General features: G+C 51.0%; 1 protein-coding gene across 1 annotated transcript in view; it reads left to right on the forward strand.

Annotated features, from left to right (window-relative positions):
- Window positions 1–15,161, forward strand: part of HIPK2 (homeodomain interacting protein kinase 2) — a 133,477-nt gene that overhangs the window by 115,064 nt on the left and 3,252 nt on the right. Inside the window, exons 11-13 of the mRNA XM_015572662.1 lie at window positions 1,418–1,699; window positions 8,327–8,571; window positions 13,725–14,034. Coding sequence (XP_015428148.1) covers window positions 1,418–1,699; window positions 8,327–8,571; window positions 13,725–14,034 — 837 coding nt within the window. The remainder of the gene's footprint in view (window positions 1–1,417; window positions 1,700–8,326; window positions 8,572–13,724; window positions 14,035–15,161) is intronic.

Raw genomic sequence — 15,161 nt, forward strand, 5'->3', positions numbered from 1 at the left:
TGGGCCGGGCTCAGGTTGAGTGGCAGGGCCCTGAGCGATTCCGTCCCCCTTCACTTCTCTGGAAAACGCTCAGGCCCGCCTCTGAACTTGCACTTTGGAAACCATAACTTTTCTTTAAAATGTGCTTTTTTTTTTTTTCCTGGAAATCTAAGGTGAGAAATTTAAGTTATTTAGCTGTTCAGGGTAAGCAGTAACTTGATTAATCCTAGAATTAGCCAGAACAGCCATCTTCATTTTTTTGTTCTTAATCTTCACCTGAAGATATTTTTCCATTGTTTTGTATGTGTTTTTTCTAGAGATAGTGAACAGGGAGACAGAGAAACATCAGTGTGAGAGAGACATATTAATTGGTTGCCTGACCAGGGCTGGGGATTGAGCCTGCAGCTGCGGTATTTGCCCTTGACTGGAATCAAACCCAGACCGTCAGTCAGGCCAATGCTCTATCCACTGAGCCAAACCAGATAGAGCTACATTGGCTAATTTGATAAGGAATTTCAGGTAAATCAAAATCAATATTTAAAGGTCCCTTTTTAAGCACACCTTTTCCTCTTGCACTTTTCTGAATTTTTTCATTACAGTTGAAACAGACTGGTAAGCTTCCTATGAGGTTCAGTGTCTAAATCCAGAAGAATCTTTTTTGGAAATGAGAATTATAGGCCCTGGCTGGCTAGCTCAGTTGGTTAGAGCATCATCCCAATATACCTACGTTACAGGGCACATATAAGAATCAACCAATGAACCCATAAAGATGTAGAACATTGATCTCTCTCACCCTCTATCTAACAACAAAAAAAAAATCATTTAAAAACATTATCCACACACAGATGCTTTCATGGTCATGTCCCTTTCCCAGAGAAAGCAGGAGGAAGAGCTAACCGCCAATATTCGATCCATTCGATCCAGAAACCCTAAGAAATCAGTGCTTTAGTTTATTAAATGGTAAACCAGCTATCAGTGAGGAAACCAAAGCTTTATGTGTCAAATTTCTTCCACCTCTCTCCCAAATAAGACCTAAGTACATTTGGGAGGATGACAGGATGGAGCTCGGGAAGTCAGGCCTGGACCCTGAAGACAGGGCTGTGTTGGGGCAGACACCCCTTAAATCCTGGGCATTACATGTGACTCCACAAGACCAGCCCAGTCCGTGGGCACAATCCCTCCTGTCCTCAGCCCTGGCTGTTCCCTGTGTCCTGCTGGGAGCAGGCACATGGAGCCAAACCAGAGCCCCGAGGAGGCAGGCTGCTGTCCCCTCTGTGTAGCGGCTGCTGCTTCTGCAGTGACAGGTGAAGTCCGAGTGCCTTGGCCTCTGACTTTTCTATGGAGATCTGGCAAAACTGGGACTTCTAGGCAGTTTGCTCCTAGGAAGATGCTCTGGGCTGACCTTCCTCCCTGAGTGTGTATGGCTTTGTCCTTACAGAAACGTCTCCACCTGTGAGGTGTCCTCCTCGCAGGCCCTCAGCTCCCCTCAGCGGTCCAAGCGGGTCAAGGAGAACACGCCGCCCCGCTGCGCCCTGGTGCACAGCAGCCCGGCCTGCAGCTCCTCTGTCACATGCGGCTGGGGCGACGGCGCCTCCAGCACCACCAGGGAGAGGCAGCGGCAGACCATTGTCATTCCAGACACCCCCAGCCCCACAGTCAGCGTCATCACCATCAGCAGCGACACGGACGAGGAGGAGGAACAGAAGCACGCTCCCACCAGGTGAGACGCGTCACCGTCAGACTCGCAGAAAGGACCAGGACAGCTCATCTGGGCCACTTTCCATCATCAAACATGAAGGTCCCTCTCTCCTGGCCCCCAAATTGTGGTTTCGCCCCGCCCTAGAGCCCTGATGTGATTTCAGGGGACTGTCTAACAGACTTTCCATAACTGTTTAAAGCCAAAATAATTTGGAATTCCTTGGGAATTAAAAAATAGTTATGGGCCCTATTCATTTGGGAGACTTGAGACCATAAAAACCAGACACAGGATGCCAGTGTATTTCAACCCCTGTAAGCTTACAAAGCTCTGTCTGCCTCAGGCTATTGAATTTATTTCCCGTTGGTCGAAATATTTCTCCAATATCGCCTTGGCTCTCTCAGAATTCGAAATAATTGTCCAATTAATCAGAAATTTCCCTGTGTCTGATTAACCCAATCTTTCAAACTGCCAGTTGGCTCTTACCCAGAGAGCATTGCTGTTTATTCCAAGTAGTGAGAACTCATTTCACTCTCCATGCGCTCCCAGGAAGAGGGAAGAAATATTTAATACAGTACTTGCACGACTATTAGCCCTGGTGCCAGAGCCTCTTTTCCTGCCCCTCTGGCACAGTCGGTCCCCTGGCTCTCTGCACCCCACTGGCCTCAGGATCATATAGATCCCAAGCTTCATGACCCCAACCTGTTGGCTCCTCACATGAGGACTGAGGGCCAGGGAAGAGAGGCCTGCTCCCAAGCCCAGCACTGCCAGTCAGCACGCATCCCACAGCTGGATACGAAGCTTAACATCCACCTATAGGCCTGAATTATTAATTTCTGATTGGATATAATGCCACTAATTAGTCATCACAAATCGTTTTGATCAGATAATAAATTCCCACACTTGAAATCATTGTGAAATGTACAGATAGGGTGATTGAAGCATTCTCGCTATAGTTCTCAGTGCTTTGCTGTTTCATGGGAGGGCTGGTGTATGTCTGAGTGTGCTCTTTTCTGTTTAATGGCTCAGCCTGCTGTTCAGTGTGTCTCAAGGAATGTAACGGAGCACTTCCAGTCCTAGCATCACCCCAGGGCCCAGAGGGGCCTTGGTGTCAGGGGTGCCAGGCACTGTGCTTCACTCCCCACCTGCCTACTCCAGGACTGGCCTCAGTTTCCTTTCTGATGGAGCCCTGAGTTGAGTCAGTACTCCATTCTCCCCAGAGCCTCATGCCCCTCAGCCCCCAGCCTGAGGGGCTCAGGTGGTTCCTTTACAAAGAGAAAGGCTCTTCCCGGCCCCAGCCTGGCGCCCGACTTGGAGCAGCCTGGCCACACATTTATAGCCTTCGGCACAAGACGGGCCCAACAGCCTCACTAGCCCTTCACCCCAACTGGGAAAAAGCAGAAGCCATTTAAAACCCTGACATTGACGAGACTAGAATGTCATTTCTGAAGAATGAGATTTGAGTTGACACAGACTCTGGACACATAAAAATAGTCAAATTCATAGAATCAAGGAGTCAACTCTTGATGGCCAGGGACTGTCGGTAGGGAAATGGGGACTTAGTTATCAATGGGCATAAGTTGTATCTGAGCAAGATGAATCCATTCTAGAGATCTGCACAACATTGCACAATAGTCAACAATACTTAAATTTTATTAGGAGGGTATGTCTCGTGTTAAATATTCTTATCACAATAAAACTTAAAAAATAAGTTAAGACCATGCTCTGTCACCAAAAAACAGAGAGAATGCTGGCTCTTGGTTCAAATCTGACTCTGTCCCTAACTAGCCATGTGACCTTGAACAAGCAAGTGACCTAAGCTCTCCACATCTGAAGTTCGTGGTTCTTAAAACTAGAGTTGGAATATTCTTCCTCGCTGTGAGTGTTAGAGGAGACAACACACGGAAAGCACTTTGAACAGTCGTGCCCCCAGTAAATGTTACCTAGACTTTGTAATCAGTGTCAGCATGATAGAAAAGGAGTGTTTTTCATATGTAGCATTGACTGTGGAGTCAGAGGAGTGATGTAGTCATGGAAGGTTTATTGGTGGAGATGAGTTTTGACCCTGGTCTTGAAGGATGGAATTGACCGGGACTGGCAAATAGAAATCAGAAATGCATTCCAGGCAGGGCCCTGCAGGCAGGGGTCACAGTTTTGTATCTGACCTTGCAGCAGTGTTTTCTCCGCTGGGGCTGGTTTCTTTACTGCTTATCTCCTTATTTCTTTTCATCATTTTAAAATGATGAAAATCATCTATTGCCATGACAACACAATGCAATTGTGAACTCTGGTGGCTTTGTTCTTTTATCAGAAATGATGTTCTATTAAGGCCATTAAGCAAATATTTTTCATTCTACTCTGTCTCCTTCCCTCCCTCTCTCCCTCTTTCTCTCTTCCATTAACCAATTCATAATGGGATTGATTAGCAATCAGTAATAATTAGACACTATACTGGAATGAATCCCAGTAGAATCAGTGCATACACGCCTAAAGAATCCATAGTAATAATGCATGCTCATTTTTAAGATGACTCATTTAGTAGCTTCCCATTTGTTCTCTAATCTGCATAGTATAATCAGGTAGAGCACAGATATTTCTAACAATAGGAGAGATTAAAAACAGCTATCAGGACTGACTGGTGTTGCTAAGTGGTTAGAGCAACAGCTGTGCACCAAAGGGTTGTAGGTTCGATTCCCGGTCAAGGGCACATACCTGGGTTGTGGGTTCACTCCTTACCCCCATCCTCCAGTTGGGGCGGAAGCTGAAGGCAACCAGTTGATGTGTCTGTCTCACATCAATGTCTGTCTGTCTGTCTCTCTCTCTCTCTCTCTCTCTCTCTCTCTTTCTTCCCCTCCCTTCCTTTCACTCTCTCTGAGAAGCAATGAAAAAAATATCCTCAAGTGGGGACTAACAAAAAATAAAATGAAAAAGTATTAAATTAATTCACCTCTTCCAAACCTGTCTCATGTAGATTCAGGAAAATAAGGAATTACCCTTAGACTATGTTGCACTTATTTGCTCATTAGGCAGAGGGGCCTCCCAGCTCCCGTAAAAGGGAGGGGACCCATGAAGCTTAGAGAGGCTTTATCCCACACTTCTGGATAGACATCGAGACACGGACAGCCAGATTCTTCGGCCTCTCTGGTGGGAAGGCTCACACCTGTTGAGTTTCCACGAGGACATGGCCGTAGCTTCTCACAGGTCACCTGGACCAAGCTGCCAGGTGTTCTAGACTTGCAGAACGCCATCCCGAGTGACAGCACGCTTACTGATGCATGAAGTGTATGTTCAGACAGTTCAGTTGTCAGAAAATTCTTACTCATATTGAGCTGAAACTTCTCCACAATTTCCAAATTTGAGTGAAGACTTTGAAATATGTCCAAGGTCACACCAACATCCAGGCCACTGTCCAAGGTCACACCAGTCAGTGGGCAGCAGAGCCGGAACTAGACACCACTCTCGGGACACAGCTGGGAGCCAGCCCTGTCTTCATGTGGGGCCACCACCCCAGACACACTTTCAGCAGAACCCGTCTGCGTTGTGTTCGTTTTAATCACACAGAACTGGCTCTGATGGAGCTGAGAGCAAAGGCAGGGCAGCGCCGCCTCCCAGCATCCCCCAGGAGCTGGGAGCACCTTGATTCGGTGCCGGGTGGGGTGGGGTTCCCTTTAATAGCATATTTCTACACAACAGACACCCCACAGACGGTGGGTTTCCCTTTGCCCAGCCCCACCCACCACAGAAAACCAGTACAGGTCTCCCTGGTCCTGGTCTTTTTGAAGCAGCTCGCCCTCCTCCCGGGCTCCCACCTCCTGATGCCACAGCTTCCCACGATGTCCGTTGCTCATGACTCCTGCTCTCGACTTCAGAGGTTCAGGGATCTTTCCTGCTGCCCCACTTTCTGGTTCTTGGGCCAGATCTCAGTGCCACACCCACCCCTTTTTGTTTCTGAATAAGCATGTAGACTTTTTTTTAAATGGAGATATAGTTCGCATGCCATACAAATCACTCAAAGTGGTTTTGGAATTTTACATTAATTTTTTTAATTGTGATAAAAATTTGCCGTTTATGTTTAAGCATACACTTCAGTGACATTAAATACGTTCACAGTGTGTGCAGCCACAACCACTGTCTATTTCCAGAACTTTTCCATGACCCCAGGCAGACTCTGTACCCATTAAGCGGTAACTCCTGTTCCTCCCTCTCCCAGCCCCTGGTCACCTCTATTGTCTATGAATTTGCTTATTCTAGGTACTCATGTAAGTGGAATAATACAGCATCTGTCCTTCTATGTCTGGCTCATTCCACTTAGCACAATATTTCAAGGTTAATCCATACTGTAGCATGTATCAGAACTTTATTCACTTTTATGGCTGAACAGTATTCCGTTACAATACCACATTTTGTTTACTCATCTTTTGATGGGCACGGGTTATTTTCACCTTTAGATTATATATTTTCTCCTCTCAGCCATTAGGAATAATGCTACTATGAACATTGGCATTCAAGTATTTCTTTGGGTTCCTTTGTGTACGTGCCTGAGAGTGGAATTGCTGGTCACATGGTCACTCTTTAATTTTTTGAGGAACAAGCATATGGATTTTTTTGCATTTAAACTGTTATAAGTGGGAGGGGTAGATCTTTATTAATTAAAATGTATCTATTTTATCAAAATTAATGTGAAGAGCTATAAATGCATGTTCATTCCTCACCTTCTCTTGAGTTCTTGATGGTTATCGTCAGTACCACCCATTTCACAGTTCATGATGGGAGGCTTTGTGACATCCACTCTGCTCTTCAACTGGTTACTTTAAAATTTCTACCCTTTACCTTGCCATGCTTTGGTACAGTCCCGCTGCCGTGCTTTGGTACAGTCCTGCGCTGTTTTAATCTCTTGGGCACACATACATGTATTGTATGTTTGTGTACAGGAATTCCCTATAGCACCTAGCATAGACCTTCTAGATACCTTACTGATGAATTTTAATTTCCTTCATATCCAGTGAGTCTGCGCCTTGGTAGAAATTCACTGTGCCTAGATATGTTTTTTGCAAACCTGTTTTCACATGTTAAATGAGGTAACACAGCTCATAATTAATAGCAGCTAACTTTTATAGAATACGTGCTTTGTTCCGTATCCTATTCGAAGCATTTTCCTTGTATTTCCTCACTTAATTCTCCAAATAAGCCTATAATATACCTACTGTTACTAGTTAGCCACGTTTTACTGATAAGGAGACTAAAGCACTCAGAGGTTGAAAAGCTGCCTGAGGCCACACACCGCCCCCCCCCCCCCCCCCCCCCCCAGCAAGTGCTGGTGTTAGACATCTGGCTGCAGGGCCCTGTGCTCACCTGGACACAGCTGGGGAGGGAGCCTGCTTCCCTGAACCAGGACAGTGTGCAGCCCCTAGAGGAACTATCGGGCCCAGAGGTCATAGTGTCCAGAGCAGGGGCCACGCAGGTCACACGCAGTCACTGCCCAGCCCGTCCCTTCTGCCGGGCTGCCTGGGGCTCCTGAGTTGGCCCACTTCTCTGCTGCCCTTAGGAGGCAGAGAGCGACCTTGGAAAGGGGCTGGCCTGTGGCTGGCCTTTGACCTTGGCCAAGACGTCCGTGATTGTCTGTCCCCATCAGGCCTCTATAAATACGAGCTTCTCTTAGCAAATCCGTTGGAAACTAACCATCTTACTTAGGCAACGGATATTTCTCAAAAATAGATGATCAATATATAAAAATAGATGAAAACCCATTTTTGAAATCTTCACAATAAACAACAAATTTTATATGCATCATCCCACCAGCCTCTCACTGAGTTTGGAGGCAGAAAGAACTGGTTCCCAGAGTAACCACACAAACATAAATATCTCAGAAAAAGTGCTGGCCGAGAGCCATCCATTGCCAGTTCCTCCTGTCGGCGTGTTGAGTTTCAGGATGAAGAGCAGGGTCCAGAGCAGCTCCCCACTAGGCATCCCCCCGGTGGAGCCCCTCTGACCTCACCCGGACACAGTGCTGTCCCTTCCCCGACCCGAGGGCCGGGTTCCCCGAGAAGGGGACTCTCAGAGGTCCTGGGTGCGGGCACCACAGCCATCCCCGCAGCACTCTCCCAGCAGAGGTTGCCGATGATGTGAAGTCAGCTCCAATGGCTTTCTCAGCACGTCTGAGCCGTGTGTGGGATCAGCCCCCGGAGCCTCCCTTTCTCCCATCCGTCTCTGCGTCCTGGCTGCTCCTGGGTGTTCCCGTCCCTCCTGCCTAAGTTCACTCGGGGCATCTCCAGGCCCCGAGCCTCGCTGTGCTCTCCCTTCCCGGCGGGGGCGTTCTCCCACACGGGCCTTGGGTGGCCTGGGGTTCTGGGCTTTGCTTGCTCAGACGTCCTTTTCTGGTGGCTCAGGGGTGTTGCCGCGCCAGGGAGAGCCCAGGCCCACTCGAAGCTTCTCACTCGCAGCTTCCAGAAGCGCCCGTGGGCCCAGCTCCGGCCCTCTCTCAGGTCTCCATGTGACAGGTGACACTCGTGTGCCCTACCTCCCCGCGAGGGCCATGGAGCAGGAGTCCCATCCGCTGCCCCGGCACCAAGGGGGGCTCTTCACATGGCCGCCGGCCTGACCTGCTGGCTGGTGTCTCACCTCCCGGTTCTGATTTGCCCTGTCCCTTTCCAGCACTGTCTCCAAGCAGAGGAAAAACGTCATCAGCTGTGTCACGGTCCACGACTCTCCGTACTCCGACTCCTCCAGCAACACCAGCCCCTACTCCGTGCAGCACCGCACCGGGCACAACACCAACGCCTTCGACACCAAGGGGAGCCTGGAGAGCCACTGCACTGGGAACCCCCGGACCATCATCGTGCCCCCCCTGAAGACCCAGGCCAGCGACGTGCTGGTGGAATGTGACAGCCTGGTGCCAGGTAACTCGGGGTCCGGGCAGGTGACCTCGCTGGAGACGGCCTTGCGCTCTGCTGCTAGCGGTTTTGTTGCGTGAGAGCTGACAAGGGCCGGGTTACTGCAGATTTTGCTCCAGTCACTAAGGGAGGATTCTGCCAGACATCACGTTGTATGAGCGGCGTTTTCATTTTTTAATTCTGTAATTAGTACCTTGCTGCCTTTACAGCGGCTCTCCCTCTGGTTTGGTTAATAAATCACAAACAGGAGCCACCCAGTTCCTTGTCTGCTGGTCTGGATGGACACCTGGTGTGGGGAGGCCCTGACCACGTTCTGGCTTCACTCCCACCTTCAGGGCACTATACTGGAATGAATCCCAGGATTCACCTCCCTGGGGTGGGCTCTATGGGCAAGCTCCCTGGGGTGGGCTCTATGGGCAGAACCTCCCAGCCTTGCTCGGCGATGGTGAAACACCTTCCCACGTCTCAAAGGGCATGGCGAGGTGTGCGTCCCTCACACATTGCTTAATTAAAAGTATTCCCTCCAGCCCCAGCTGGTTTGACTCGGTGGATGGAACATTGGCCCTCAGACTGAAGGGTTCCAGGTTCGATTCCGGTCAAGGGCACGTACCTCGGTTGTAAGCTCAATCCCCGGCCCTGGTCAAGGTGCATGCAGGAGGCAACCAATCAATGTCTCTCTCTCATATCAATGTTCCTCTCTCTGTCTCTCCCCCTACCTTTCTTTCTCTCTAAAAATCAGTGTAAAGCCCGGCTGGTGTGGCTCTGCTTGAGCATCAACCAATGAACCAGGAAATCCCGGTTTGATTCCCAGTCAGGACACAGATCTGGGTTGCAGGCTTGATCCCCACCCAGTGTGGGGCATGCAGGAGGCAGCTGATCAATACTTCTCTCTCATTATTGATGATGTTTCTATCTCTCTCCTTCTTCCTTCCTCTCTGAAATCTATAAAAGTATTTTTTTTAAATTGATAAATATCCTCAGGATTAACAACAACAAAAGTATTCCCTCCATCTGAGAAGAAAAGCTGAGATCTTAACCTCCTAGATGCAGTTAGTGCCTGACCCCAGATTCAGGAGCATCTATTCAGTGTCTCCCTGGCTCAGACTCGTCAGGAGGAGAATTTGAGGAATAAACACACGCACTCGCTTTTCTGCCCCAAACTATCACCAGCCCGTCCAAGCCAGTCAGCGCTCTCACGGTGGCACCATTGAAAAGGAAAAGGACAGGAAATGCCAGAAAGCTTTTGTTTAGATGTGAGGAGCTGTTGTCCATCAGCTGTTACTCATTCATCCCGTCTGCGTCACCTTGAACCTTCCTGAGTGGTTGGCAGCTGTACGGCCCACGAGGCCTGGGAGATCCAGGTGCTGCGCCTGAGGCTGAAGAGTGGAATTTAGGATGGGGTATTTGGGGACTTGTCCAGCCCAGAGCATAGGTCATTCTGTACGTGGTGGGGGACAGGAGGACTTCTCTCCCCCCAAGTCCTCTTCCTGTTCAAGTCACCAAAGGATTCCCCTAAACACCACATATAAGCAGCGTCTTCATTTTTTAATTCTGTAATTAGTACCCAGGTGAGTATTTCAGTGAGGACCAGGGCGGTAGCAGCACCCTCTGGCCATGACCACAGGAACCTATAGGCAAACAGCTCACCCAGGAGGCAGCGTCCTCATACTTTGCTGCTCAGACGCCGTCAGATGATGATTTACAACTGTATCCATCACACATCACCAGTTTAAGTATTTGCCACGGGTGTTATTTCTGTCGTGTTGTGCGTTGATCGTTACTTAAGTACTTTAAATGCCTTTGTCAACACCTCGAGGCTGCAGCTTGGACTCATTTAATCCATGGAGATGCTGCCCGGCTGTCACCCCAGGCGGCCAAGCTGCCTTCACCTCTGTAGGAAACTCTTCCCTGGACCGCCATCGCGTGGCTGGGTTTCATCTCGGGAGTAGACGGGTGGAGTAAGGAGTTGACAGAGAGAAAGCTCTGAAAAGCAGATTTTAAGCCTGAATAAAATAAACGCGGACAGCTGCCATGTTTGTTTGGCTTTGCTCTCAGGAACTGTCCCCCAAGAGCTCTCCATTCCAGAATTATCCCGTTTGGGCGCCCCTAAGGTTTCTCATACGAGAGCCAGTGCACCATGCTAACATCCAGGAGAGTGAGGGAGTCTTTCTCCTGTAAAATGGGAGAAGTGTGCCCAGCCGGTGTGGCTCAGTGGTTGAGCATCGACCTGTGAACCAGGAAGTCATGGATCGATTCCGGTCAGGTTGCGGCTCAGTCCCCAGTAGGGGGCATGCAGGAGGCAGCTGATCAATAATTCTCATCATTGATGTTTCTCTCTCCCTCTCCCTTCCTCTCTGAAATCAATAAAAATATATATTTTTAAAAAATAATAAAATGGGAGACGTGTGAGAGAACCTGGGAAAAGGAACCCAGTGCTGGGAAGACCTTTAGGAAGAGAAACACTTCAAAGTTGAGAATCTGGAAGTTGGCTCCTTAACTCTTTACTTGCCCCCCCGCCCCCAAGTCCGTAGGAAGCCCTGCACATCCTGGGTTAAAGTTTGCAGCCTAATGCGTGCGGCTTGGTGAGGGCGCTCCTGCTTAATTAACACACGTGCTTGGGATTGGAGTTGAAATCCTGAAGAAAGATTGGCCTTTCATGGAGCCAGCAGGGAAGGAAATAGTTCTCCCTCGTCAGCAATCCAAAATCCAAAAAACCAGATTTTAAGCTCACAGCAAACTCAGTTGGCAGTAAAAACCTGGTCTGGCCCAGCTAGAGGCTGTTCATTTGTGTCAGAGTAGAATACGTGCCGCTTTGGGAAGTGTCCCTGTGTTTTGTGGCAGAAATATTCATGTGTTTGGTGGGAGGGAGGTGTCGAGGCTCCTCTGGGGCTGACCTAATATATTGACTATGTACCAAATTACCTTCCTACAGTCGGAAATTTTGAATTTGAAAACTGACCCCAGGGATAGGAGATTGGGGGCTGTAGACCTACAGGGTGAGACGCTGGGGTTTGTAAATCAAGGGCACTTGTGTTCCCAGACAGCTCTGGGGATTCTGTAACAGTAATGATTCTTAAATGTACGTGATAGCCCAGCTGGCGTGGCTCAGTGGTTGAGTGTTGACCTATGAACCAGGAGGTCACGGTTCGATTCCCGGTCACAGCACATACCTGGGTTGCAGGCTCTATCCCTGGTATCGGGTATGCAGGAGGCAGCCGATCGATGATTCTCTCTCATCATTGATTTTTCTATCCCTCTCTCCCTTCCCTTCCGCTCTGAAATCAATAAAAATATATTTTTTAAAAAATAAAAAAGAAGTAGTTAAAAAAAACACGTGATAATGGCCCTGGCCAGTGTGCTCAGTGGTTAGAACATTGGCCTGTGCCCTGAAGGGTTGCAGCTCAATTCCTGGTCAAGGACATGTACCTGGGTGTTGGGGTTGATCCCCGGCCCCAGTTGGGGTACGTTTGAGAGGCAACCAATCAGTGTTTCTCTGTCTCTCTGTTCCTCTCCTTCCCTCCCCTTCTCCCTCCCTGCCTTCTACTCTCTCTAAGGATCAATGGGAAAATATCCTCTGGTGAGGATTAACAACAACAAAAAAACATAATGTGTCTAAGAGTTGGCTCAAGATAGACCTTATGCAGATTATGTAGGAATTGATTTTTTCTCAAGTGGCATTGTCTGGCTGCCCCCCGCACACACCCTGACTGAGGTTGGGGATGGAGCCTGCAACCGCAGTGCATGCCCTTGAAGGGAATCAAACCCGGGACCCTTCATTCTACAGGCCGATGCCTAACCACGGAGCAGAACCAGCTAGGGCTCCCTAGGCCTTTTAACACAAGGTGGATGGTGCCTAGGTGGGCGGCCGGATGTCCAGGTTGAATATTCCAGCTCTGAGCTTTGTCGGGCCGGGGGGTGCTGGCACCGCTCTGGGAGGGGACGTGGTGGCGAAAGTTACTGAAACTTTAAGACCACCCAGTGCAGCCCCCTCGCACAGACAGGTGAGGAAGCCGAGGGCCCTGGTCCTGCCCCCAGAGGCCAGCTCTGCGGGCCCGCGTGACGCCTGTGGAGCTACACTAGCGTGTCCATCGGCAGCCCCGGCGCGGCATGTGGCAGTGCGGCCTGAGCACTCCCCACTGCATTCCCCAAGGACGTGTCATGTCTGACAAACAGAAATGGTTGCCTGAATAGCTGAGAATCTCAAGAATATGTCCAACAAACATGAGAAAAATGGAAGGTCCTTCTCGGTGAGCTGCTGGTTCTAAAGCAACCAGTGCCGCTGCCTCCAGAAGCCCCGTGGTGTCGTCTCTTATAAAGACTCCTGTTCCCCTGAGGACCTGCTGTGCAGTCTTCCCAGTCGCAGGCGAGAGGCAGGCAGGGCCTCATCCTGGTGCCTGCCCTCGTTCTCAGTACTCAGTGCCCTTGGCTGCAGAACCTCCTGGGCCGGGGAAGCCAGGAAAGCAGCCTTCCTCGGCTTCCTGGGGCCCAGCTGGCCCACCCCTGCCAAGGCGCACGCTGGCGGCAGCCACCCCCTGGAGCCCCAGCCGCTGACCCAGGACGCAGGCTGTGTGGGTGACAGTCCCTCTCCCACAGCTCGTCGTCCCTCCTGTGTTCTCAGCCACGGGGTTTCTCTCCCAGCCTCTCCGGTCTCTCGGCTAGTTAGGTTCTTTGGAAAGCAACAGGGCGAATTCTGTGAGAACACGTTGGAGCAGCGGTTCTCAATCTTCCTAATGCCGCGACCCTTTAATACAGTTCCTCATGTTGTGGTGACCCCCAATGTCACTGTTACAAATTGAACATAATTAAAGCATAGTGATTAACCACAAAAACAATATGTAATTATATATGTGTTTTCCGATGGTCTTAGGCGACCCCTGTGAAAGGGTCATTTGACCCCCAAAGGGGTCGCGGCCCACAGGTTGAGAACCACTGTGTTGGAGGGATGCGAGGCTCAGGGAAAATTCAGCAACTAGGTCCGAGGTGGGGCCAGAGCCACAACTCCTGGGACCTGGGCCGGTCTCACCCGGGCCCGGGGCAGTGAGACTGGTTTATGATTGGCCAGATCGGAAACAGTCCCTTCCTGGAAGACCCCTGTTGGCCCGAGAGGGGCAGCCGAGGACCCGGGACTGACCTGTGACCTGTTTCTCCTCCCGACACAGTCAACACCAGTCACCACTCGTCCTCCTACAAGTCCAAGTCCTCCAGCAACGTGACCTCCACCAGCGGCCACTCTTCAGGGAGCTCGTCGGGAGCCGTCGCCTTCCGGCAGCAGCGGCCGGGGCCACATTTCCAGCAGCAGCAGCCGCTCAACCTCAGCCAGGTAAGCCCGGCGCTTCTCACTGCCCCTCCGGTGGGGGCAGGAGGTGCCCTGACCGACCACTGGTGTTTGCTTCCCTCCGAGGGTCACCCTTGGGGAAGTGGGTGCCACTGGTTCAGGGAGAGCTGGCCGGAAGCCGGGCAACCCGTGTAGTATCATGTAGTTCCGAGTGGCATGTGCCAGTGCTTGTCAGGATGGCCCACAGCTCGCCAGTCCCGCCCAGCATGGGGAATAGCGCTGCTGCGTGCCGTGGAGGAGGCCACGCCCGAGCCCGGGCCACGCGGGCGAGGTTTGGGGAAGGTGGGACATAGATACAGCAGAGCCTCGGAGGGCAGGCCAGCCTGTGTGTAAGGGCCAGCTCGGTGCAGAGTGGACCTGGGCCTGTTTCCTGAGGAGCCACGAGGTGAGACAAAGGGCTTGTGCTCAGGAAGCCCCGGGCGCTGTGCTGTGCCTGGGCCGTGAACTGAGGCCGCATCTGGCACCAGGACTGAGAATGCCCCGGTAAGAGAGGGCTGGCACATGTGTCTGATGCAGCGGCAGACAGCAGAGGTCTGAGAGGGCCTGCATTTTAGAGAACAAGATCTCACAGGGAGAGAAACAGCCGGTCTCTCAAAGAGGCTCCTCTGCCGCTTCCCAGCTGCAGGGCATCCGTGGGAGATGTCTGTGACCTATAACTGCAGTGGCTTTGTCTGTGTGTCAGCCAGCCTGGGGGACATGGGCACGGCCTCCTTTCTCAGTCCCGGCTAATTTACTGCCCAGCACCCTCCAGAGGTGTCTTCTGTCACTCCCACTGCTGTGGCCTACTCTCCCTCCCCTCCCACCTTCTCCTCTCCTCCTCCTCCTCTCCTCCCTTCTCTGCCCCCTCTTCCCCCTTCTCATCTCTCTTCTCTCTCCCCTCTCTCTCTCCTTCCCTCCTCTCCATTCTCACTTCCCCCTCCCCTTGTCCCTCCTCCCCATTTCTTTCTCTCCTCCCCTCCTTACATCCCTCTTCCTCCCTCCTCTCCTCTTCCTCCTCCCTATCCTCACTTCCCCCTCCTCCTCCTCTCTCCCTCTTTCTTCTCCTGTCCTCACTTCCCCCTCCTCCTCACTTCCCCTTCCTCCTCACTTCCCCCTCCTCCTCCCCCTCCTCACTTCCCCCTCTTCCTCCTCTCTCCCTCTTTCTTCTCCTGTCCTCACTTCCCCCTCCTCCTCACTTCCCCTTCCTCCTCACTTCCCCCTCCTCCTCCCCCTCCTCACTTCCCCCTCTTCCTCCTCTCTCCCTCTTTCTTCTCCTGTCCTC

This window comes from Myotis davidii, unplaced genomic scaffold (assembly GCF_000327345.1).
Source record: "Myotis davidii unplaced genomic scaffold, ASM32734v1 scaffold329, whole genome shotgun sequence".
NCBI classification, from domain to species: domain Eukaryota; kingdom Metazoa; phylum Chordata; class Mammalia; order Chiroptera; family Vespertilionidae; genus Myotis; species Myotis davidii.